Below are 26,487 nucleotides of genomic sequence, written 5' to 3'. Positions count from 1 at the left end.
TCCAAGTCTAAGTCTTGGAGAGCAGCTCTCAGCTTTGGAAAATTAGCTCTCTTAAAATTGAGCATTTTTATTTTTCCTGTGCTTACTGTTTATAGCTAACAATAAATGAAATCATGTTATGGTCACTGCTACCCAGATGTTATTTTATATGGACATTCATAATAAGCTCTGCATGGTTGGAGATGACCAGGTCCAGCAGAGCATCATTCCTAGTTGGGGCCTCTATGAACTGGACCATAAAATTGTCCTGTAGTAGGTTTATACATTTTTGGCCTTTAACTGTTCCTGCAGTACCATTACTCCAGTCAATTTCCGGGTCGTTACCATCCCCCATTATTATCACTGTCCCAGCCCTTTCCATCTGTGGGAGGAGCTGAGTCTCCACCTCCTCATTAACAGTGGGAGGCCTATAACAAACTCCAATGATGACCTTTGTAGTACCGCCCCCCCATGTGCAGCTCCACCCATAATACTTCAGCCTCATCACACTCTCCATCAACTAGGTCCTCTTTCACACTCGCTCTGAGATCACTTCTCACATAGAGACAGACACCACCACCTTTCCTATTTCCCCCGTCTCTCCGAAAGAGAACCTAGCCAGGAATATGAATGGCCCAGTCATGTGAGGAATGAAGCCAAGATTCAGCAATACCAATTCAATCCTAGTTCTCTTCATGCACCAAACCTTCCAACTCACCTATTGTGCTGGGCACACTTCTGGCATTGGTGAACAAACACTTCATTCACTGACACCTTGTTCATTCGCCGACACCTTGTTCACATGGATTTTTTATTTGCATACAAATGGTACCAATTGCACTGGTTGTTTGTAACATGGGAACCTTCTTATCATCTACCATAGCCCTCCCCCCATCTTTCCCCATTCCACCCCCCATTAAGTATTGACCCATCTGATCTGTCTACCCCGTTATAATACCTGATGTACAGGAAAACAGGACTTCAGTGAGGAACATTTCCCTCACTCAGGACCGGAAAGTGGCTTCTCCCCTGTGTGAGATCTGTGATGTATGTAAACACTGGACTTCTGTGAAAAGCATTTCCCGCACTCAGGACAAGAATACGGCTTCTCCCCAGTGTGAGATCTCTGATGTCTGTTAATATGGGATTTAACTGAAAAACATTTCCCACACATAGGACAGGAATACGGCTTCTCTCCCGTGTGAGATCTCTGATGTGTGTAAAGACTGGACTTCACTGAAAAACATTTCCCACACTCAGGACAAGAATATGGCTTCTCCCCAGTGTGAGATCTCTGATGTGTGTTAAAATAGGACTTAACTGAAAAACATTTCCCACACTCAGGACAGGAATACGGCTTCTCTCCCGTGTGAGATCTCTGATGTGTGTAAAGACTGGACTTCACTGAAAAACATTTCCCACACTCAGGGCAGGAATACGGCTTCTCTCCTGTGTGAGATCTTTGATGTATGTAAAGACTAGACTTCAATGAAAAACATTTCCCACAGTCAGGACAGAAATGTGGCTTCTCCCCTGTGTGAGATCTCTGATGATAATCAAGTTTGGACTTCAGTGAAAACCATTTCCCGCACTCAGAACAAGAATACAGCTTCTCCCCTGTGTGAGATCTCTGATGACTTTTAAAATGGGACTTAACTGAAAAACATTTCCCACACTCAGGACAGGAATATGGCTTCTCTCCCGTGTGAGATCTCTGATGTGTGTAAAGATTGGACTTCAATGAAAAACATTTCCCACACTCAGGACAGGAATACGGCTTCTCCCCTGTGTGAGATCTTTGATGTGTGTAAAGATTGGACTTCACTGAAAAACATTTCCCACACTCAGGACAGGAATACGGCTTCTCCCCTGTGTGAGATCTCTGATGTGTGGAAAGACTGACCTTCTCTGAAAAACATTTCCCGCACTCAGGACAGGAATACGGCTTCTCCCCTGTGTGAGTTCTTTGATGTGTGTAAAGATTGGACTTCTCTGAAAAACATTTCCCACACTCAGAACAGGAATGTGGCTTCTCCCCTGTATGAAATCTTTTATGCCCATTCAGACCAGATTTAGACTGGAAACCTTTCCCGCACTCAGTACAGGAGAAGCTCTTCCCTGTTGGAAGGCCGGCCCGGTCCCGCACAGTCTGAGGTTCCTCAGGATACAAGGAATCCGATGGTCCATCTACACTGGGTGGTGCCGGATGGACATTGGAGGGAGCCGGGTTTTCTCCTGGACTATACTGTGTGATGTCCTCATCTTCTACTTTCCAGTCTGGAGACAAAGTGAGACAATCCTCGGAGGTTTTCTTCATCTCCCGGCCATGGACTAAAATACAAAGACAAAGAGGATTACTAGACAGGAGCTGATTGGTTCCCCCAAACCAGGACTCCGCCCACATCAGGCAGCTTGGTCTCTGAGGAGCTTACAATTCCACCCTCAAGGGAACTAGGAAATGGCTCCTCTGATCTCCTACCAGGTCATTTCTTTATTCATGGACCTTAGTCAGAGAGTGAGGAAACAACCAGAACTGTCTTTTATAGGAGGGACAGTGAGGAGGGGATTATAGGACGAGGGTCCCCACCCCCTCTATCACTCATCACCATCTTCCCAACACAAGAAGTACTGCACTTCCTTATTTAGTCCATGATTTAGTCATGAAGAACAGCGGGGCTGAGCCCCACCAGAGGTCAGAGAGTGAGGATGGGGGGAGAACAACCAAGATGAAGACTGGACTGATCCTGAAGACCACCATCATTGGGGTATTGACTCCTCCCTCATTATCACTTTCTGTTTAAGGGTCCAAAGTTGGAGGATGTGATCACATTATTATCACCATGTAAAAGTCTGTGCTCCAATCACATCATCCGATATAAAATGTCCAGCTGGGAGGAAATGGGTGTAACAAAAGAGAATCTATATTATGTGTATATATAGCAGTGGGGGGAGGGGGGAGAGCAGAAGTCAGGAATATGTAATGTACAACATAGAGTATATAGTGCAGGGGTCAGGAGTATGTAATGTACAACATAGAGTATATAGTGCAGGGGTCAGGAGTATGTAATGTACAACATAGAGTATATAGTGCAGGGGTCAGGAGTATGTAATGTACAACATAGAGTATATAGTGCAGGGGTCAGGAGTATGTAATGTACAACATAGAGTATATAGTGCAGGGGACAGGAGTATGTAATGTACAACATAGAGGATATAGTGCAGGGGTCAGGAGTATGTAATGTACAACATAGAGTATATAGTGCAGGGGTCAGGAGTATGTAATGTACAACATAGAGTATATAGTGCAGGGGTCAGGAGTATGTAATGTACAACATAGAGTATATAGTGCAGGGGCCAGGAATATGTAATGAACAACATAGAGTATATAGTGCAGGGTCAGGAGTATGTAATGTACAACATAGAGTATATAGTGCAGGGGTCAGGAATATGTAATGTACAACATGGAGTATATAGTGCAGGGGTCAGGAATATGTAATGTACAACATGGAGTATATAGTGCAGGGGTCAGGAGTATGTAATGTACAACAGAGTATATAGTGCAGGGGTCAGGACTATGGAATGTACAACATAGAGTATATAGTGCAGGGGTCAGGAGTATGTAATGTACAACATCGAGTATATAGTGCAGGGGTCAGGAGTATGTAATGTACAACATGGAGTATATAGTGCAGGGGTCAGGAGGATGTAATGTACAATATAGAGTATATAGTGCAGGGGTCAGGAATATGTAATGTACAACATAGAGTATATAGTGCAGGGGTCAGGAGGATGTAATGTACAATATAGAGTATATAGTGCAGGGGTCAGGAATATGTAATGTACAACATAGAGTATATAGTGCAGGGGTCAGGAGGATGTAATGTACAACAGAGTATATAGTGCAGGGGTCAGGAGTATGTAATGTACAACATAGAGTATATAGTGCAGGGGTCAGGAGTATGTAATGTACAACATAGAGTATATAGTGCAGGGGTCAGGAGTATGGAATGTACAATATACATTATACAGTGTAAGGGTCAGAACTCATAATATTGGTATTCAGTAATCAGTGGAAGATTAAATGTTTACTGTAGACAAGTTGCAGAGATCCCACACCGCTGCCTCCCATCTCCTGAGACTGCACTCAGTGACTTGGGTCTGAGACACTACAGACATATCCCTCCACCCGGCACAGCCAGCAGACCACAGAGCAAGGAACCCTGGGAGAAATGTAATGTCAGAGATCTTGCTGGACTCATAGACATCTATGGTGAAAATCAACATTTTTCTGCCAGCTGAACCCCAGAACCTCCATAAATCCAGTCTAGATACATAAATTGTGTCTGCAGCACAGAGAAGGAAGATTATCCGAGAGAAATCCAGGAATACAGGACGGGGAACACAGCTCAGGAAAGTGACCAGGGGATTACAGGCTGATATCACCCAGTCCCCGCCCTACTCTGGACCAATCAGTGAGCAGTATGGGTGGAGGAATGGATTTAGTGTTCATGACCCACCTGTGCTGATCTCTGTAGGAGTGTCCTCCTCTATAAATGTCCCCGTTATTCCATCCTCCTCCATAGACTGCTGATCATCCCTCACATACGCCTCTTCTTCTTCTGCTTTCACCTCAAATTCTATATCGATTGGATCTCCACTCTAAATCAAGGAAATGAGAGAAAATATCATCTGTAAAATGTAAGGTCACATAAAAAAACTCCATGTTCTAGATGCTCCATCCCACCAACCTTGCAATGGTGAGGGATGGTGTGACCTTCCTGTGTGGAATCCCGGGAATACAGAGGACGGGGACATCTCTCTGGTGGGTTCCTGGTATTAGGTGGCTCCATCATATCCTTGTGTCCTTCTGAAAACTCCTCCATCACTCCATACTCCTCATCCTCCTCTTTAAATTCTTCCTTAACAACAATATTATAATCCCCGAGGTTTCCACTCTGAATATATAATAAAAATGGCATCAATGGTAACAATGCAGATAATGTACAGATCCTAATGATACTATCAGTGATTGTTCCTCATCTACCTGATGATGGTGAGGGATGGTGTGACCTTCCTGTGTGGAATCCCGGGAATACAGAGGACGGGGACATCTCTCTGGTGGGTTCCCATGACTGGATCCATCTGTAGGAAACACACACACTGACTGAATCCATTGTTTCTATGTGTTTATCAGATGATGGGGGATCTAGGTGGATCCTCCGTACTGCTCTCTCCTTTACAATAAAGTCTCCTCTTACCCGGTGATGTGAGGGGCGGCTGATTGTCCATCATGACGTCCTTGTAGAGATCCTTGTGTCCTTCTAAATATTGATGTGTATCATCATCTGCTGGAGATAAAAGACATCATAGTGACAATGGAGGAAGAGGACGGACATGACTACGGAGGAAGAGGACGGACAGGACTATAGACAAAGAGGATGGACATGACTATGGACGAAGAGGACGGACATGACGGGGGGTTACTGGGTGTAAATAGAACATAACATCTTATTACCGTTTTATGACTGTAGCCTGTGTCTGGTCTGTGTTTGAGAATCATCCCCCCCATTCATGTGATCCTTATCAGTTCCTAATTGGGGCGGAGATGAGTGCTCATTGGGCCATCTCCCTATAAATTTAGATCAGCTAATGGAAGATCACTGATGGGGGGCACAGGCACTGATGGGGGAAGATCACTGATGGGGGGCACAGTCACTGATGGGGGAAGATCACTGATGGGGTGCTGCTTTTGAGTGAGTTCTGCGTTGATGGAGTGCTAAGAAGCAGTTGAACTAAAGCAGCAGGAAGATACAACAAGAAACTCTCCTGCATGCTGGACAGACTGCAAGCAAACACCCCGGGAAACATCTCCTACAAGTCTGAGTCCCACTCCGTGTGCCTTTCATATTTCCCCTCTACGCCTCCTTCTCATATTACTTTCCTGTGTTCCAAAAATCTCACCCCTCTGCTCCACCCCAGAACTTGTACATCTCCCCCTCACTGCTACCAACTCCCTACTACTGCTCTCATCACCTCCTGCTGACCCAAACACCAGGACTGGAAGGCATGTGCGCTCATGTACATCCCGCTCCCATCTTACTTTCTGCACCCTCCTTCTCCTAACCTCTGGGGATATCTCCCCAAACCCTGGTCCTCCAGTATTTCACCCCCACACCAGGCACCCTCCTCCTTCTCCTAACCTCTGGGGATATCTCCCCAAACCCTAGTTCTCCAGTATTTCACCCCCACATCCGGCACCCTCTTTCTTCTCCTAACCTCTGGGGATATCTCCCCAAACTCTGGTCCTCCAGTAATTCACCCCCACACCAGGCATCCTCTTTCCTCCAGGAATAGCTGCAATCCCCTCAATTTAATATCAGTCCCCGTGCTCACAAAAACCACCCTCCCTTTTTCATGTGCACTCTGGAATGCCCTCTCTGTCTGTAATAATCTCACCTCTGTCCATGACCTTTTTGTCTCCGGCTCCCTTAACCTACAAGCAATTACAGAAACCTGACTCCAAGCAGCAGATTCTGCTTCCCCCGCAGCACTTCCCTATGGAGGCCTCATCTGGACCCACTCACCCAGACCCAGTGGTCAGAAAGGTGGTGGGGTTGGTTTGCTTCTATCCCCACTGAGCACCTTTCAAGTCCTCCCTAACCCTCCATCTCTATCCTTCTCTTCTTCCCAGACTCACTGCATCCGGCTGTTTTCTCCCATTTCTCTGAGGATTGCAGTGATCTATCGGCCTCCTGCACCCGTGTCCCGCTTTCTTGATGATTTCTCCACCTGGGTACCCTACTTTCTGTCCTCTAAACTACAAACTATCATTCTCAGAGATTTTACCATCCCTATTAATGTCAACAACCCGGCTACATCCCAACTCTTCAACATAACCTCATCTCTTGCATTAGCACAATGTATACAGTCCTCCACTCACTCTGATGGGAATACATTGGACCTTGTTTTCTCCCATCTTTGCACTCCCTACAACCTCACAAACACCCCCTTCCCTCTCTCTGATCACAATCTCATCACCTTCACAGTCTCCTCGTCTTCAAACACCTATCCCTCCAAGCAGCAAACAATTACCCGCAGAAACCTTCACAACTTGAACCCGGCTCCTTTCCACTCTGCAACTGACCAACTCTATGACAGAATCTCTCCCCTGTCCTGCCCTGACCTGGCCACTGCTGTCTACAACAGTTTGCTCTCATCCACATTAGACTGACTTGCTCCTCTAACAACACGAAGCATCAGGCCCATCAGACCATTACATCCGTGGCAGACTGACCACACCAGAAATGATTGTTGGAGTGATTGTGGCATAAAACCAAATCTCAGCAAGCATTCACCCGATATAAATCTGCTTTCTTCACATACAATTCCTCCCTCCATGCTGCCAAACAAGACGACTTTGTCGCTCTCATCAATACCTTGTCATCCAGTCCTCGTTTTCTCTTCTCTACTTTTAACTCTCTACTTTCTCCACCTCCACCCAGTACCTCACTCACTGCTCATGAGATTGCAAATCATTTCAAAAACAAGATTGATGCAATTCGTAGGGACATCGCCACTGCACAGACATCCATCCCACTTAGCATTCCTTATACTAAACCTTCCTCAACACTTTCCTCTTCTGACCTCGCTACTACTGAAGAGGTCACTAAGGTTTTCTCATAAGCCCGTCTCAGCACCTGCCCCCTGGATTCTGTCCCCTCACAACTACTACGGTCACCCTCTTCTTCCATCCTATGCTCCCTCACTCACATCTTCAATCTCTCCCTCTCTACTGGTGCCTTCCCCTCCCCTCTAAAGCATGCGCACATCACTCCCATACTTAACAAGCCCTCCCTGGACCCCACCAACCTGAACAACTTAAGACCCATCTCCCTGATGCCATTTACCTCTAAACTCCTAGAACGCTTAGTCTACAATCGCCTGAGCTCCCACCTCACCGACAACAACCTTCTTCACCCTTTACAGTCTGGCTTTCACTCACTATACTCCACTGAAACTGCCCTACTAAAACTCACTGATGATCTACAGTCTGCTAAAACCAATGGCCACTACTTCGTACTGATCCCAACCGATGGCCACTACTCCGCACTCACCCCAGCCGATGGCCACTACTCCGCACTCACCCCAGCCGATGGCCACTACTCCGCACTCATCCCAGCCGATGGCCACTACTCCGCACTCATCCCAGCCGATGGCCACTACTCCGCACTCATCCCAGCCGATGGCCACTACTCCGCACTCATCCCAGCCGATGGCCACTACTCCGCACTCATCCCAGCCGATGGCCACTACTCCGCACTCATCCCAGCCGATGGCCACTACTCCGCACTCATCCCAACCGATGGCCACTACTCCGCACTCATCCCAACCGATGGCCACTACTCCGCACTCATCCCAATGGCCACTACTTGGTACTCATCCCAAACGATGGCCACTACTCGGTACTCATCCCAAACGATGGCCACTACTCGGTACTCATCCCAAACGATGGCCACTACTCCGTACTCATCCCAAACGATGGCCACTACTCCGTACTCATCCCGAACGATGGCCACTACTCCGTACTCATCCCAACCGATGGCCACTACTCCGTACTCATCCCAGCTAATGGCCACTACTCCATACTCATCCCAACCAATGGCCACTACTCCGTACTCTTACTACTTGACCCCCTCCTCCTCAAAAAACTACATTCTCTTGGCTTCCGAGACTCTGCTCTCTCCTGGTTCTCCTCCTACCTATTGCAGAGCTCCTTCAGTGTTACCGATAACTCTGCCTCCTCCTCTTCACTCCCTCTCTCTGTAGGGGTCCCTCAAGGCTCTGTCCTTGGACCCCTTCTCTTCTTCATCTACACCTCCTCCCTTGGTCACTTGATAAACTCCCACAGCTTTAAGTACCATCTCTATGCTGATGACACACAAATCTATCTTTCTACCCCTTACCTCGCCCCTTCAGTCTCCTCCTCACCTCGCCCCTTCAGTCTCCTCACCTCACCCCTCCCCTTCAGTCTCCTCTCGCATTACTAACCTACTAGGTGACATATCGGCATGGATGTCACTCCACTTCCTCAAACTCAATCTTTCCAAAACTGAGCTCTTAGTATTCCCTCCAGCCTGTGCCCCCTCCCCTAACTTCTCCATCAAGATCAATAATACAATCATCAGTCCCTCCCCTCATGCCAGGGTACTAGGTGTAATCCTAGACTCCCATCTGTCCTTTCAGTCCCAAATCCAATCACTTTCCAAATCTTGCAGACTTCACCTCCCCAACATCTCCAAGATACGCCCGTTCCTAACCTCAGAAACCACTAAGCAACTTATTCACTCCCTTGTTATATCTCGCCTTGACTATTGTAACTCCCTCCTCATTGTCAACCTCATCGCAGGCTATCCCTTCTTCAGTCTTTCATGAATGCTGCTGCCAGACTCATCCACCTTACTAACCGTTGTGTATCTGCCACCCCTCTCTGCCAATCCCTCCACTGGCCTCTACTCAGTGTCCTCTACCCCTCTGTGCCAATCCCTCCACTGGCCTCCACTCGGTGTCCTCCCCCCCTCTCTGCCAATCCCTCCACTGGCCTCCATTCAGTGTCCTCCACCCCTCTCTGCCAATCCCTCCACTGCTCTCCATTCAGTGTCCTCCATCCCTCTCTGCCAATCCCTCCACTGGCCTCCATTCAGTGTCCTCCACCCCTCTCTGCCAATCCCTCCACTGGCCTCCATTCAGTGTCCTCCATCCCTCTCTGCCAATCCCTCCACTGGCCTCCACTCAGTGTCCTCCACACCTCTCTGACAATCCCTCCACTGGCTTCCTTTTGCCCAACGGAGAAAATTCAAAACACTAACAATAACATATAAAGCCATTTATAACTTTGCCCCAAAGTACATCACTGATCTTGTCTCTAAATATCACCCAAACCGTCCTCTCCGCTCCTCGCAAGACCTCCTACTCTCTAGCTCCCTTGTCTCCTCCTCCATGCTCGTCTCCAGGACTTCTCCAGAGCTTCCCCCATCCTCTGGAACTCTCTACTCCAATTTATCAGACTATCGCCTACTCTGTTCACTTTTAGGTGATCTCTGAAAACCTATCTCTTCAGGGAAGCCTATCCTGCCTTTAGCTAATACTGGAATCTTCTACTCTTCCAACCAATCCATCCCCCACAGTTACTACCTTTTGTACCACTAGCCCCTCCCTCTTAAATTATAAGCTCCCAGGATCAGGGCCCTCCTATCCCTCTTGTATTGATCTGTATTGTTGTTGTATTGTCTCCCGTTATATTGTAAAGCGCTGAACAAACTGTTGGCGCCATAAATCCTGTATAATAATAATTACCTCCTCTACTGCCACGTCCAGCAACCTCTCCGATCTCCTTCAGACCAAAGGGAACGTTTTATCTTTATTCCAGATCACTTCCTGTCTGTTCCTGACATCACTTCCTGTCTGTTCCTGACATCACTTCCTGTTCATATTCCATAGAGAAGTCCTGTCTGGGTAGTAGAAATGAGATCACCATCTTGTGGAGTTCAGATGAACTGCAGCCCCGAGAAATGTCCCCTAATAACCATTCCTGCATTGTATCTACCTTACAGAGATATCAGGGAAGTTCAAAAAGAACTAAAAAATGTAAGAAACAATAAACCTAACTCTTATGCAACAAACTGTTTAAAAAATATATTTTACTACAGATAGAAAAGTCTTAAAGACACAGAACACAAGATAAAAACAAAATGCATAATAAAACAGAGACCTCTAAAATCTGACACACTACCCATAATGTCCCTCCTTCTGTCAGGGCTCCCGGGTATGACCAGAGGTGTGTGACTGACGCAGGGAAACGCAGACTTCAGATATATTATAAACAATATAATTTATTAACACTAACAATACAAACATAAACGCAGTGCAATACTAAAACATAACACAGTGCAAACGAACCAAACCAACCACCCACAGATGACAGTACATATAATGCAAGCGTCGTCAGGCAGGCTGGGTCAATATCAATCGGGCAGGTAGGTACAGGGGGAGCAAGCGGAGAATGGTCGGGGTCACAAGCCAGGTTCAGCAGGTAGCGGGCAGCGTGGTACAGAGGGTCAGGCAGAGGAGAATGGTCAGACAAGCCAGGGATCAGAGCAGGGTCAGCAACGAATCAGACAGGAACAGGGAGCAGGAACAGGATACAGGGCCCAGGAAAACACACACCAAGGCCGAGTCTGCAGGTCTGGCCATCCCTTAAATACACCAGTATAATCAGTTCCAGGTGTTTGACTGGCTGCAAGGTTGAGTTTCTGATTGCTGGGAGCACCCTCTGGCCAGCCCTGGTACTGCAGCTCATAAGGCAGGTGAGTCCCACCATTGCTGGCCAGTCCATTCCTGACACCTTCATATCAGAGAGAGACAGACTACCCAGAATGTACCATACTTCATATCAGAGAGAGAGAGACTACCCAGAATGTCCCATCCTTCATATCAGAGAGAGACAGACTACCTAGAATGTCCCGTCCTTCATATCAGAGAATGAGACAGACTACCCAGAAAGTCCCATCCTTCATATCAGAGAACGAGACAGACTACCCAGAAAGTCCCATCCTTCATATCAGAGAATGAGACAGCCTACCCAGAATGTCCCATCCTTCATATCAGAGAGAGACAGACTACCCAGAATGACCCGTCCTTCATATCAGAGACCAAGACAGGCTACCCAGAATGTCCCATCCTTCATATCAGAGAATGAGACAGACTACCCAGAGTGTCCCCTCCGTCATATCAGAGACAGAGACAAACTGCCCAGAATCTCCCATCCTTCATATCAGAGACAGAGACAGACTACCCAGAATGTCCCGTCCTTCATATCAGAGACAGAGACAGACTACCCAGAATTTCTCGTCTTTCATATCAGAGAACGAGACAGACTACCCAGAACATCCTGTCCTTCATATCAGAGAGAGACAGACTACTCAGAATGTCCTATCCTTCATATCAGAGAGAGACAGACTACCCAGAATGTCCCATCCTTCATATCAGACAGAGATATACTACTTATAATGTCCCGTCCTTCATATCAGAGAGAGACAGACTACCCAGAATGTCCCGTCCTTCATATCAGAGACAGAGAGACAGACTACCCAGAATTTCCCGTCCTTCATATCAGAGACAGAGAGACAGACTACCCAGAATGTCCCATCCTTCATATCAGAGAATGAGACAGACTACCCAGAATGTTCCGTCCTTCATATCAGAGACCGAGACAGACTACCCAGAATGTCCCATCCTTCATATCAGAGAGAGACAGACTACCCAGAATGTCCTGTCCTTCATATGCATTTTGGTGCTGGGCAGTGAGCACAGGGCCCACAAGGGAATGTCTGGCCTTCAGGCCACCCTCATGAAGTCTGTTTCTAATTGTTTGGTCAGACATTCACACCAGTGGCCTGCTGGAGGTCATTCTGTAGGGCTCTGGCAGTGCTCATCCTGTTCCTCCTTGCACAAAGGAGCAGATACCTGTGCTGCTGATGGGTTTAGGACCTTCTACGTCCCTGTCCAGCTCTCCTAGAGTAACTGCCTGTCTCCTGGAATCTCCTCCATGCTCTTGAGACTGTGCTGGGAGACACAGCAAACCTTCTGGCAATGCCATGTATTGATGTGCCATCCTGGAAGAGTTGGAATGCCTGTACAACCTCTGTAGGATCCAGGTATGGCCTCATGCTACCAGTAGTGACACTGACCCGAGCCAAATGCCAAACTAGTGAAAAACAGAAAAGAGGAGTAGGGAAAAAATGTCAGTGACCTCCACCTGTAAAACCATTCCTGTTTTGTGGGTCGTCTCCTTGTTGCCCATCTAGTGCACCTGTTGTTAATGTCATTACCACCAAAGCAGCTGAAAGTGATGAACAACCCCCTCTGCTACTTACCTGATCAGATCCATATCCCATGAGTTTCATTGACTTCATGCCAGACTCGGATTACAGTCTTCCTTTCATATTTTTGAGCCAAGTATTTACCTTCCTGCTGTCACATGGTCACATTGTCTGTATCCTATCTTTCTCAGTGGGAGGAAGCTATACCAAGTTAAATATGATTCCATCAGGTCAGCAGATTTGCTAAGCACAGGTATGGAGTACTCATATGGAAAAAAGGTTACAGTTTTTATGTTCAGTTTTGTTGTTTAATAATGATTACTTTGTGTTTTTTCCTGTTCACTTCACCGCCTGAAGCTTGTGAAAGTAATGATAGGAGCCATATCCCTTTCTACAGCTCATCATATGCAGATACGCTCCCCTGCTAAACAATTACAAATGCTGAGGCACTTGAAGTGGTTGTGAACGGGTCCGGCACTCCGGCAGGAGACACACTTACAAGCAGCAGACTTTCATAGAATGGAAAGGTTGTGGGTGGGTCAGGCGCTAGGTTGGGCAGTAGTAGGACGGAAGGCAAGGGTGCTAATTGTAATCCATAAAAACCTGGCATTAGAATTCATCTCTGAGTGCAACGATGATATGGGACGTATGGCTACCGTGGTCTTGCAGATCTCCAATAAGGATCTCCAACTCACCAATGTCTATGCCCCCAACTCCCTGGCAGACCCTTCTGTAATGCTGCAGCTAATTGGATATTTCACAATCCCAGTATACATCAGATAGATGGAGGAGACTAACACAGTAGTAAATGATAGAGAGGACAGGTCAACACAAGGTCCACCCATGCAAAGGTGTCTACTGGCTCTTCTCATTAGCACAGTTGATTTCTGCCAGAGGATTATTAGACCCCTGGTGACTGGCGGACCCCACACACAGGGAGTTTACTTCATATTCTCACAATACATTTGCCAGGCTAGACTATCTTTATTGCAGCACTTCCCTTTTCCCTCATGTCCATCATATGGCCATACACGACTTGATTATATCAGACCATAGCCCCACCTCTGTTTCTTTGGCAGACCCTCGAACCACAGGCCCCCCAAATATTTGGAGATTTCCTTCCTATCTGACATGTAAGGTGGACTTCATACACGCTGATAGCGATGCTTGGCTAGAGTACACCACCACTAATGAATCCCATCAATGTGACCCACACTTGTTCTGGGAAGCTGCCAAGCCTTTTATTAGGGGAAGGATGTTTCCTCATATAAAACATTGACAAAGCAGAATACCTCTGAGCACAGAAAGCATTGGCATGAAGCCAAACACCTCTTTGATCTTTGGGTAGAGAATTACAAACATATAAATGGTTCCTCTGCTGATTCACAATTGTGTAAATATGGTGATAAGGTGGGTAAGCAAAGGGTCTTTCCAACCAACTCATGTAGCCTCCCTAAAGGATACTTCTGCTACCCTTGTCTCCTCCTCAGAAGAAACCAATAAAATACTGGAAGATATTTGTGCCACTCTATATCTAGATCCAAGACCTTGAGGTGACCACAAAATTCCTAGACTCACTTCATTTACTCACTATTGGCCCCTCCCACCTGCAATCTGTAAATGTCCCTATTTTATTAAAGGAAGAGTCTGAGGTGATTAAAGGCTGATGGACTCTCATCATCCCTCAGCTACTGACAGTATATAACGAGGTTTGGGAGGGGGGCCCACAAATTCTGATGGGTCACCAAGACTATGAAATTGATTTCTAATAAGGGCAAGGACCCAACTGAATCGGGGTCTTACCGAACTATATCCATCCTAAATGTGGACACTAAAATACTCTCTGAAATAGTCACATCCCTCTTGGCTGCAATATTACTCTCCCTTACCCATACTGCCCAGGCTGGCTTTTTTTTTTTTTTTATTAAAGAAACTTTATTTGGTTTTATTGTATACACACATTAACCAACGGTGAAGTTATGCAGTATTCATAGCGTGGCAACATGCCAAAGCAGGTGAAAAATTCAAGAAATGACAATTTTACACAAAAACAAATTGCCAAAGCCCCGAGAGAAACAAAGAGGAATCAGAGAAATTTAGTAAGGAGAAAGTTACTTATAGGAAAGGAGACATCGTATGATGTATGAGGTTGCAAGGGCTTAAGAATAGAGTATCCAGGATTTAGAAAGGTACATGTATATACCTTCGTATGTATGAGTAATCTAGAGATACGCAAATGTATGCCATGTTGACCATTTGTCAAATGACCAAGAGGAAGGTCATCGTGTATATGGGTAAGAAGTAGAGGCAAAATGAGAGCAGAAGGTAGAGATAGAGCAGTGAAGAAAGAAGAACAAGGAGCTGAAAGAACCAGCCCAGAAAAGAATATACGGACAGGAAAGAAAAGAAGGAGAAAAGGAGGACAAGGAATTTTGTTACCAAAGATCAGAGATCAGAGACCAGAAGACCAAGAGGACAGGCCAGAATATAGAAATTAGGACACTAAGATAATAGGGTGATAGAATAATAGGCTACTATGATAATATAATAGGAAGCAGCTTGACAATATGTGTGAAAATGTGCTATTACGGGGACGCTTCACTAAGAGTCAACAGTGAAGCGAGATTGTGAAAGATAGAGAGAATAAGAAAACAGAAGCCAAGGTGGAAAAATGGCAGATTGCCAAAATAGTTGAGTAAAGGTCCAGGAAAACTTAGAGAAGGTAATTTAGCAATCATTTGCCCCCTAAGACAAATAAAACACAGTGCATCAGGAATCGCCTAGAGGCTAAGTTAGGACTAGGTTAGAAATCGTTGGGAGGGAAGCTGGATCTCCGAGGTAGGAAATATTCTTGAAACATATTGACTCCACTTGCGGTTGAACTTTTCCTCTCCTGATGTGGATGGAGAGATATGGATGCTGAGCCGATCCAAGCGAAGTAGGAAGTTAAGTTCCAATTTGACATCCGAGATGGTTGGCGGGCAGTTGGAAACCCATTTTTTTAGAATAGACCTTCTCGCAGCCATCAAACAAGTGGACAGCCATGGTTTGGCGGCTCTGAGCATAGCAATATGCTGATGTGAAGCAGCAGACATGGAAGCATCCAAGTTGCCGAAAAGAAGAAGCAGTGGGTCTCTAGGTAACGGGAGAGTAGTGATGAAGAGCATGAAGTTCAAAAGTTGGTTCCAGAAGGTAGAGATCAATGGGCAACTCCAGAACCTGTGGTGAAGTGACGGCTTATATGAACCACAAAGCGGACACATAGAGATCAGTGAGTCTGAACGTGAGTACAGACAGGGCATATAAGCATGGTGCATAATTTTAAACTGCTGCTCCCGCCAAATTTGTGTTGAACGCACAGGTCATGTTAAAGCCTGTGAGTAGTTGTTCCACAATGAAAGCATTGTCAAAGTCTCGGATTCATGATTTGATGGATGTGGAGGATTCCAGCGGTGTTGCGTATTGCATAGACAATTGACTATAAATATTAGATATGTTATATTTCTGATTCCTTACAAGGACCTCTATCACCGTCGTGCAGAAACGAGTGGGTTTATTCTGTGCTATGGATTGCACAAAATTCCTGACTTGTAAAATGTACAAAAAATGATGAGAAGGCAACTCAAACGAGCTAAGGATTTGTTGGAACGGAAGGGGAGATCCTGATGCAAAGTCATACAATTGGATGACAAGTCTAAGACCCTGGTTGTACCACAGATCGTAAGCTGCATGTTGTTCAGAGACAGAGAAGGAAGGATGAATGGGAAGAAAACGAGATATCCAGGGAGAAACTCCTAGTCTACGTCTGATCTCCTTCCATGTGAAGAGTGTGTCCCGTATGAGTGGATTGTGTTTGAGATGTTCCGGGAGTGAGTTGGAATTAGAATGTAGAAGGGCTGACAGATTGAACGGGCTCACCATGGCTAATTCAAGTTGGTAATTGGAGAACACAGACGCTCGGGAGAGCCAATCTGAAGGTGGGGTTCGTCATCTCTCTCCTGCAGGGTGAACCCCAAGACTGGGCCCACCGACTGCGGGGAAAAAATACCACTACCACTGACGGACGTACCCAGTAGCCACGACCTGGTCTCGGGGTGCTCCAAGTCCATCCCCACCATCAGGGGCCCTGGTGAACAAGCACTCTGGGACTTAGATTCCGTACGCTGGGGACGCCTATTCAGTGGAGTGCTAGTGGTACCGCCGGGTGGTCTCTTACACATGCCTGATCTCTGTTATCACTTGCCGGTAAAATTTGACGACTCTCATATGGAGCAGAGTGCCAGTACTAGTGCCGCGCTACCTTTTGGTTAACTGGCGAGCACCAGCGGCCTAGTACATCCTGGTCTTTCACATACCAGCACTTCAGTATCACTTGGTGACGTGGCAAGTTTCATAAGTGCAGTACAAGCTGGTGTGGTGGAGAGCACAAGTATTGTCCCGCAGCCACCAATAATTTACAGACAGACCTGTAGAGTCCCAAGTATCCTTCCAGATGTGCTTACAAATCCCGATTGGCAGCCCGCAAATTCTGCAGCACCTGTACTTCCCCCTTTTACTGCCCAACCCAGAATTCAGGTGGAAACAGCAAATTTAACTCCTCCCCTTGATTTTTTGGAGCTGTTTTTTACGGAATATCTGTATGCGTTGATTGTGGATCAAAGCAATTTTAATGCACAACAATTTATCGCCGCCAACCCAAATTCAAACCTTGCCAGACCATTCGCATGGAAACCCATTACGGTTTACGAATTAAAAAATTTTTTGGGCCTAACCCTCAATATGGGCAATACTAAAAAAATGAATTGTGGTTGTATTGGTCCACAGACCCCATCATCATATGCCGTGTTCTCTGCTGCCATGGCCAGGCATAGATATTAGAGTATAATGTGTTTTATGCATTTCAATGACAATACAATCTGTCATCCTCGGGGTGACTCTGAATGTGACCGGCTCTACAAAATTCGGCCCCTCATAAATCACCTCAACCAAAAATTTGCAGATGTCTATACTCCCCAGCAAAACATCTGCGTTGATGAATCCCTCATTAATTTTTCTGGCCGCCTTGCATTCAAATAATTTCTCCCCAGCAAGCGTGGCAGATATGGGGTCAAGATGTAGAAGACCTGTGAGAGGACAACAGGCGATACTTATAAGTTTTGGATTTATGAGGGAAAAGATAGTCACGTGGATCCCCCTGGATGCCCAGACTACATGGGGAGCAGTGGAAAGATAGTTTGGGACTTGGTGTCATCCTTTTTCCATATGGGGTACCACTTATACGTGGACAATTTTTATTCAAGCGTGCCACTATTTAGACATTTGTACAATCTTGGAACTGGTGCATGTGGCACCCTGCGACCTAATGTGTGCCTACCATTAGAAGTGGATGGATGCAGGGTGGTATATTCTAATGGTGGGCATACCACACACTTTTACTGGCAGAGATTTCTTCTTTTTTTATTCAGTCCACAGGCTGCATACAAAAAAAAAAGAACATAGCATATATACCCAACAAGGACCAGCAACGTACTGGTACATCACTGTACTTTGAATGGTTATACCAGGAAAATGCCTACAGCTGCAGGCCTCATCCAGGTATCACTTTTTCAGCCAGCGATTGGTTTTCATGTAAAAGCAATCCTAGTGGCTAAGTAGCTGCAGCATTTCTTTAACAAACAGCAGGATATGATGCCCCCCTCCCCCGCTGCCTTCCACAGCCTTCTCAGGCAGTCCCGTGCCATTGTGGGAACGTGAGAATGCAGCCGGTGTTTCTGCCAGCTGACCATAGAGCTGATTGGAGACCGGAATGGTGCCAATCATCTCTATAGTCTAAGAAATCGGAAGCTATGAGCATTTCATTACTTCAGTTTTGCAGGATATGAACAGCGCCATTTGTAAATTGGGAAAGCATCTGATCACACCGATCTTGGTGAGATTAGATAATGTAAGGGCAGAGGAGATATCCAGAATCTGATAGGCCCCAGATTTCTCAAAAAATAATCTATGACAATGCCCATTGAGGTTATAGGGGATATTTGCATTCCCTGTGATAGCATTAAAAGTGATAAAAAAAAATGAAAGGGAAAGTGTAAAAATAATTAAAAAAATCAAAATAACTTACAAAAAAAAGTACCCTCTTCCCCTCCCCCCCGCACACATGTGCACCTGTGTTAACGAGCGTTGACTCTGTGCCAGTATGGAAACAGCGGTTTCACCATGAATGTGAGGTATCACCACGAACGTCAGATCAAGGGCAGTAATTCTAACATTATATATTTATTAAACAGCACCACACTCACTCAAACCCCTCCTAATTATGTAGAAAAGTAAATTACTTCCACCCTTGAAAGTTAATCCCAATATATCACAGAAAACTTTTCTTTTTCCAACAATCCAACCTACATACAAAAGTGTCCAATATAAAAATTAAGATTTCAAATGTCCCCAATATTCTGAACCACATCCGTGAAACAATCTTTTACTTCTTCCAAAAATTGTTCCCAATTCCAGAAGTCTGTAGTGATCATATACCTCAAAAAAAACAAAAACTCACAATAGTGTCATATCCTTTATACAATAAAAAATATATAAAATATATACCCCACACTTGTGCAACAAAAAAAAAATATACCCCACACTTTTGTTGCACAAGTGTGGGGTATATATTTTATATATTTTTTATTGTATAAAGGATATGACACTATTGTGAGTTTTTGTTTTTTTTGAGGTATATAATAAAATCCCAATCCGTGTAAATGAATCGGTTTATGTGAAAGTTATAACATCTACAAATGGCCGGATAGATACTGGAATTGTATTTTTATTACTAATGTGATAGATATTTTGGGCCTACAATAATTTTTACCATCATTGTGAACTTTTGATAGAAGTCTCAGTCTCAGTTCCTGCAACTTCCCAAACCGCACTTTCTAAGTGGACATTGACTGTATATAAGATTTCCCATGTGTTTTACCACCCCAACACCCCCCATGAAGATTTCCTGTAGAGTTTTATGGCAGTATGGGCACCTGGCTGATGTAAGGAATAAGCCCCGGACCCGTCATTCCTAACACCTCCTAGAGAGTATTGTCATCCATCTTCCTGCTGGAACTGAATTCAGAGGAGTCATGATCAGCGACAGTCATCCATCTTCCTACGGGAACTGAATTCAGAGGAGGTACAATCAGCGATTGTCATCCATCTTCCTGCGGGAACTGAATTCAGAGGAGTAATGATCAGCGATTGTCATCCATCTTCCTGCGGGAACTGAATTCAGAGGAGGTATGCTCAGCGATTGTCATCCATCTTCCTGCGGGAACTGAATTCAGAGGAGGTATGCTCAGCGATTGTCATCCATCTTCCCGCGGGAACTGAATTCAGAGGAGGTACGATCAGCGATTGTCATCCATCTTCCCGCGGGAACTGAATTCAGAGGAGGTACGATCAGCGATTGTCATCCATCTTCCCGCGGGAACTGAATTCAGAGGAGGTACGATCAGCGATTGTCATCCATCTTCCTGCGGGAACTGAATTCAGAGGAGGTATGCTCAGCGATTGTCATCCATCTTCCTGCGGGAACTGAATTCAGAGGAGGTACGTTCAGCGATTGTCATCCATCTTCCTGCGGGAACTGAATTCAGAGGAGGTACGTTCAGCGACTGTCATCCATCTTCCTGCGGGAACTGAATTCAGAGGAGTAATGATCAGCGATTGTCATCCATCTTCCTGCGGGAACTGAATTCAGAGGAGGTATGCTCAGCGATTGTCATCCATCTTCCCGCGGGAACTGAATTCAGAGGAGGTACGATCAGCGATTGTCATCCATCTTCCCGTGGGAACTGAATTCAGAGGAGGTACGATCAGCGATTGTCATCCATCTTCTCGTGGGAACTGAATTCAGAGGAGGTATGCTCAGCGATTGTCATCCATCTTCCTGCAGGAACTGAATTCAGAGGAGGTACGATCAGCGATTGTCATCCATCTTCCTGCGGGAACTGAATTCAGAGGAGGTATGCTCAGCGATTGTCATCCATCTTCCTGCGGGAACTGAATTCAGAGGAGGTACGATCAGCGATTGTCATCCATCTTCCTGCGGGAACTGAATTCAGAGGAGGTATGCTCAGCGATTGTCATCCATCTTCCCGCGGGAACTGAATTCAGAGGAGGTATGCTCAGCGATTGTCATCCATCTTCCCGCGGGAACTGAATTCAGAGGAGGTACGATCAGCGATTGTCATCCATCTTCCCGCGGGAACTGAATTCAGAGGAGGTACGATCAGCGATTGTCATCCATCTTCCTGCGGGAACTGAATTCAGAGGAGGTATGCTCAGCGATTGTCATCCATCTTCCTGCGGGAACTGAATTCAGAGGAGGTACGTTCAGCGATTGTCATCCATCTTCCTGCGGGAACTGAATTCAGAGGAGGTACGTTCAGCGACTGTCATCCATCTTCCTGCGGGAACTGAATTCAGAGGAGTAATGATCAGCGATTGTCATCCATCTTCCTGCGGGAACTGAATTCAGAGGAGGTATGCTCAGCGATTGTCATCCATCTTCCCGCGGGAACTGAATTCAGAGGAGGTACGATCAGCGATTGTCATCCATCTTCCCGTGGGAACTGAATTCAGAGGAGGTACGATCAGCGATTGTCATCCATCTTCTCGTGGGAACTGAATTCAGAGGAGGTATGCTCAGCGATTGTCATCCATCTTCCTGCAGGAACTGAATTCAGAGGAGGTACGATCAGCGATTGTCATCCATCTTCCTGCGGGAACTGAATTCAGAGGAGGTATGCTCAGCGATTGTCATCCATCTTCCTGCGGGAACTGAATTCAGAGGAGGTACGATCAGCGATTGTCATCCATCTTCCTGCGGGAACTGAATTCAGAGGAGGTACAATCAGCGATTGTCATCCATCTTCCTGCGGGAACTGAATTCAGAGGAGGTATGATCAGCGACAGTCATCCATCTTCCCGCGGGAACTGAATTCAGAGGAGGTACGATCAGCGACTGTCATCCATCTTCCTGCGGGAACTGAATTCAGAGGAGGTACGCTCAGCGAATGTCGTAGAAAGGATGGCGCTCTACTTCCTGCTCTCTGTGCTTTCTATCCCCCATCAACCAATCACAATGTGTCCACAATCACCATGGAAATGATCAGATCAATGAAACGTTTGTCATAGACAGACCATCATGTGCCGATCATATACACAGACATTTGTATCACGGGAAACATACAAGAAGAAACATGTATGGAGAAAGACACGGGAAAGTCCCAATATGTGCATTCACCAATCACTCCTTCATTCCCGGTATACACACAATTCCATTGCTCCCATGTGTACACCATCAGTCACTCTTCTAGAATTGGGACATTTTATTACCACCCACCTCTTCAGTGATCCCCCACCATGCAAGTATTGTCCTCACCTACAATGAGTGCTAATGAGTGCTTGGAACATTTGTCTACAAAGTATTAATAATAGACCTCCAAATGTTTGTAAAATCTCCCATCAAAAATGTACTCAGCCAATTACAGGGCAGGACATTTTTATTATTCTCCTGATATCAATGACCAACCCGGTCCCACACTTCATCCATGTCTTTGGGGGCCTCTGATCTCCTTATGAACTGTTTGTTTCATGATGAAGATCAGTCATGGAGTATATCTGAGGTGTATATCAGGGTGTGCTTCTTCCCCACATGAGAGCTGGGATGTCCAGCAACATTCATCTAGAAGACATTTCCCGCACTCAAGGCACTAATACACCTCTTTTGTGGGACCCCTGATGTACAGGAAGACAGGACTTCAGTGCGGAACATTTCCCTCACTAAGGAGTGGAAAGTAGCTTCTCCCTCGTGTGCAAACTCTGATGTTTGTAAAGATGGGACTTCTGTGAAAAACATTTCCCACACTCAGGACAGGAATACGGCTTCTCCCCTGTATGAGATCGCTGATGTGTATAAAGACTGTACTTCACTGAAAAAAATTTCCCGCACTCAGAACAGGAATACGGCTTCTCCCCTGTGTGAGATCTCTGATGTCTGTAAAGATGAAACTTTTGTGAAAAACATTTCCCACACTCAGAACAGGAATACGGTTTCTCCCCCGTGTGAGATCTCTGATGTTTGTCAAGATCAGACTTCTCTGAAAAACATTTCCCACACTCAGGACAGGAGTACGGCTTCTCCCCTGTGTGCAATCTCTGATGAGTGTAAAGACTGGATCTATCAGAAAAACATTTCCCGCACTCAACGCAGGAATATGGTTTCTCCCCCGTGTGAGATCTCTGATGTGTGTAAAGACTAGACATGTCTGCAAAACATTTCCTGCACTCAAGACAGGAATATGGCTTTTCCCCCGTGTGAGACCTTTGATGTCTGTAAAAATGTGACTTTTCTGAAAAACATTTCCCACACTCAGGACAGAAATATGGCTTCTCTCCCGTGTGAGATCTCTGATGTCTGTAAAGACTGGACTTCACAGAAAAACATTTCCCGCACTCAGTACAGGAATACGGCTTCTCCCCCGTGTGAGATCTTTTATGCACATTAAGACCAGATTTACAATGGAAACCCTTCCCACACTCAGGACAGGAGAATCTCTTCCCTGTTGGAAGGCCGGCCCGGTCCCGCACAATCTGAGGTTCCTCAGGATACGAGGAATCTGATGGTCCATCTACACTGGGTGGTGCCGGATGGACATTGGAGGGAGCCGGGTTTTCTCCTGGACTATACTGTGTGATGTCCTCATCTTCTACTTTCCAGTCTGGAGACAAAGTGAGACAATCCTCGGAGGTTTTCCTCATCTCCCGGCCATGGACTAAAATACAAAGAGGATTACTAGACAGGAGCTGATTGGTTCCCCCAAACGAGGGCTCCGCCCACATCAGGCAGCTTGGTCTCTGATGAGTTTACAATTCCACCCTCAAGGTGTCACGGTCGCCCCCTCTCCTGCTGTCCCTTCCTCCCCCTCCCCTCAGTTCAGGTGGCCTGCAGCAGCTCCCCCCTCGCTCTCCTTTGATCCTCCTCCCTCCCTTCCTCTTGCAGATTCCTCACATCCTGCACAAGGAGAAAACGCCCCCTGTGGTGCGGGTAGCACCTCTCCTCAGTGAAGCTGCCGAGGAGTCAGGCACCCCGCTGGACCCACATAGCACGGGCCTCTGGGGTGTCTCTGAACCCCCCCCGGCGGGCGCAACATGGGAACGAGGCTTCCCATGCTCTGCGCCTGCCAGAGACAAAGGGCGCGCTCCCTGAGCGTGGCCAGAGTGAGGGGGGCGTGCCTCGTTGCCCCGGCAACCCGACACTGGACCGGCCATTGCCAGGGCAACCAGGAAGCATCAGGCTCCAGCATAAGAGGACCAGAGCGGGACCCGGGAGGTTGTTGGTCCCCTGCACATCACCGTGAGTAGCTGTTGGAAGGTCTGAGCTGAGGCCAGACCCCCACAGCCAGACCCTGCTGAGTACTTTGCTGATCCCTGGGGGCTAGAGGTGCCTGCTGTCTGCTGTGTACCAAAGAGTACTCCTGCCTGCTATCCATTGTGTGCCAATGAGTACTCCTGCCTGCTATCCATTGTGTGCTAACGAGTACTCCTGCCTTCTATCCATTGTGTGCTAACGAGTACTCCCGCCTGCTATCCGCTGTGTGCCAACGAGTACTCCTGCCTGCTATCCATTGTGTGCTAACGAGTACTCCTGCCTGCTATCCACTGTGTGCCAAAGAGTACTCCTGCCTGCTATCCGCTGTGTGCCAACGAGTACTGCTGCCTGCTATCCATTGTGTGCCAACGAGTACTCCTGCCTGCTATCTGCTGTGTGCCAACGAGTACTCCTGCCTGCTATCCGCTGTGTGCCAACGAGTACTCCTGCCTGCTATCCGCTGTGTGCCAACGAGTACTCCTGACTGCAATCCGCTCTGTGCCAACGAGTACTCCTACCTGCTATCCATTGTGTGCCAACGAGTACTCCTGCCTGCTATCCGCTGTGTGCCAACGAGTACTCCTGCCTGCTATCCATTGTGTGCCAACGAGTACTCCTGACTGCTATCCGCTGTGTGCCAACGAGTACTCCTGCCTGCTATCCATTGTGTGCCAAAGAGTACTCATGCCTGCTATCCGCTCTGTGCCAACGAGTACTCCTGCCTGCTATCCGCTGTGTGCCAACGAGTACTGCTGCCTGCTATCCGCTGTGTGCCAATGAATACTCCTGCCTGCTATCCGCTGTGTGCCAAAGAGTACTCCTGCCTGCTATCCGCTGTGTGCCAACGAGTACTCCTGCCTGCTATCCGCTGTGTGCCAACCAGTACTCCTGCCTGCTATCCGCTGTGTGCCAACGAGTACTCCTGCCTGCTATCCGCTGTGTGCCAATGAATACTCCTGCCTGCTATCCGCTGTGTGCCAACGAGTACTCCTGCCTGCTATCCGCTGTGTGCCAACGAGTACTCCTGCCTGCTATCCGCTGTGTGCTAACGAGTACTCCTGCCTGCTATCCGCTGTGTGCCAACGAGTACTCCTGCCTGCTATCCATTCTGTGCCAACGAGTACTCCTGACTGCTATCCACTGTGTGCCAACGAGTACTCCTGCCTGCTATCCGCTGTGTGCCAACGAGTACTGCTGCCTGCTATCCGCTGTGTGCCAACGAGTACTCCTGGCTGCTTTCCGCTGTGTGCCAACGAGTACTCCTGCCTGCTATCCGCTGTGTGCCAACGAGTACTCCTGCCTGCTATCCGCTGTGTGCCAACGAGTACTCCTGCCTGCTATCCGCTGTGTGCCAACGAGTACTCCTGCCTGCTATCCGCTGTGTGCTAACAAGTACTCCTGCCTGATATCCGCTGTGTGCCAACGAGTACTCCTGCCTGCTATCCATTGTGTGCCAACGAGTACTCCTGCCTGCTATCCGCTGTGTGCCAACGAGTACTGCTGCCTGCTATCCGCTGTGTGCCAACGAGTACTCCTGGCTGCTATCCGCTGTGTGCTAACGGGTACTCCTGCCTGCTATCCGCTGTGTGCTAACGGGTACTCCTGCCTGCTATCCGCTGTGTGCTAACGGGTACTCCTGCCTGCTATCCGCTGTGTGCCAACGAGTACTCCTGCCTGCTATCCACTGTGTGCTAATGAGTACTCCTGACTGCTATCCATTGTGTGCCAACGAGTACTCCTGACTGCTATCCACTGTGTGCCAACGAGTGCTCCTGCCTGCTATCCGCTGTGTGCCAACGAGTACTCCTGCCTGCTATCCGCTGTGTGCTAACGGGTACTCCTGCCTGCTATCCATTGTGTGCCAACGAGTACTCCTGCCTGCTATCCACTGTGTGCCAACGAGTACTGCTGCCTGCTATCCGCTGTGTGCCAACGAGTACTCCTGGCTGCTTTCCGCTGTGTGCCAACGAGTACTCCTGCCTGCTATCCGCTGTGTGCTAATGAGTCCTCCTGACTGCTATCCGCTGTGTGCCAACGAGTACTCCTGCCTGCTATCCGCTGTGTGCCAACGAGTACTCCTGCCTGCTATCCGCTGTGTGCCAGAGGTTACTCCTGCCTGCTGTTCGCTGTGTGCCCGAGGTGACTGCTGCCTAAACCGTGAGTGCTCATACCCTCCTGTCTGAACTACCCCCCATGGGTCTCCCTATTTTC

The 26,487-nt window shown here is 47.1% G+C and overlaps 1 protein-coding gene across 1 annotated transcript in view; it reads right to left on the bottom strand.

The window, feature by feature from the left end:
* Positions 1–773: 773 nt before the first annotated feature.
* The window catches only part of LOC149445506 (uncharacterized), a 325,410-nt gene continuing 299,696 nt past the window's right edge, over positions 774–26,487 (bottom strand). Inside the window, exon 2 of the mRNA XM_089653805.1 lies at positions 774–2,310. Within this exon, the coding sequence (XP_089509931.1) occupies positions 980–2,310 (1,331 nt within the window). The 3' untranslated portion in view covers positions 774–979. The remainder of the gene's footprint in view (positions 2,311–26,487) is intronic.

Source organism: Staurois parvus, unplaced genomic scaffold, assembly GCF_062004578.1.
Source record: "Staurois parvus isolate SC_StPar_1 unplaced genomic scaffold, SC_StPar_1.0 ptg000720l, whole genome shotgun sequence".
Lineage (NCBI taxonomy): Eukaryota > Metazoa > Chordata > Amphibia > Anura > Ranidae > Staurois > Staurois parvus.
The sequence above is the reverse complement of the archived record's forward strand: the minus strand, read 5'-3'. Positions and strand labels throughout refer to the sequence as shown.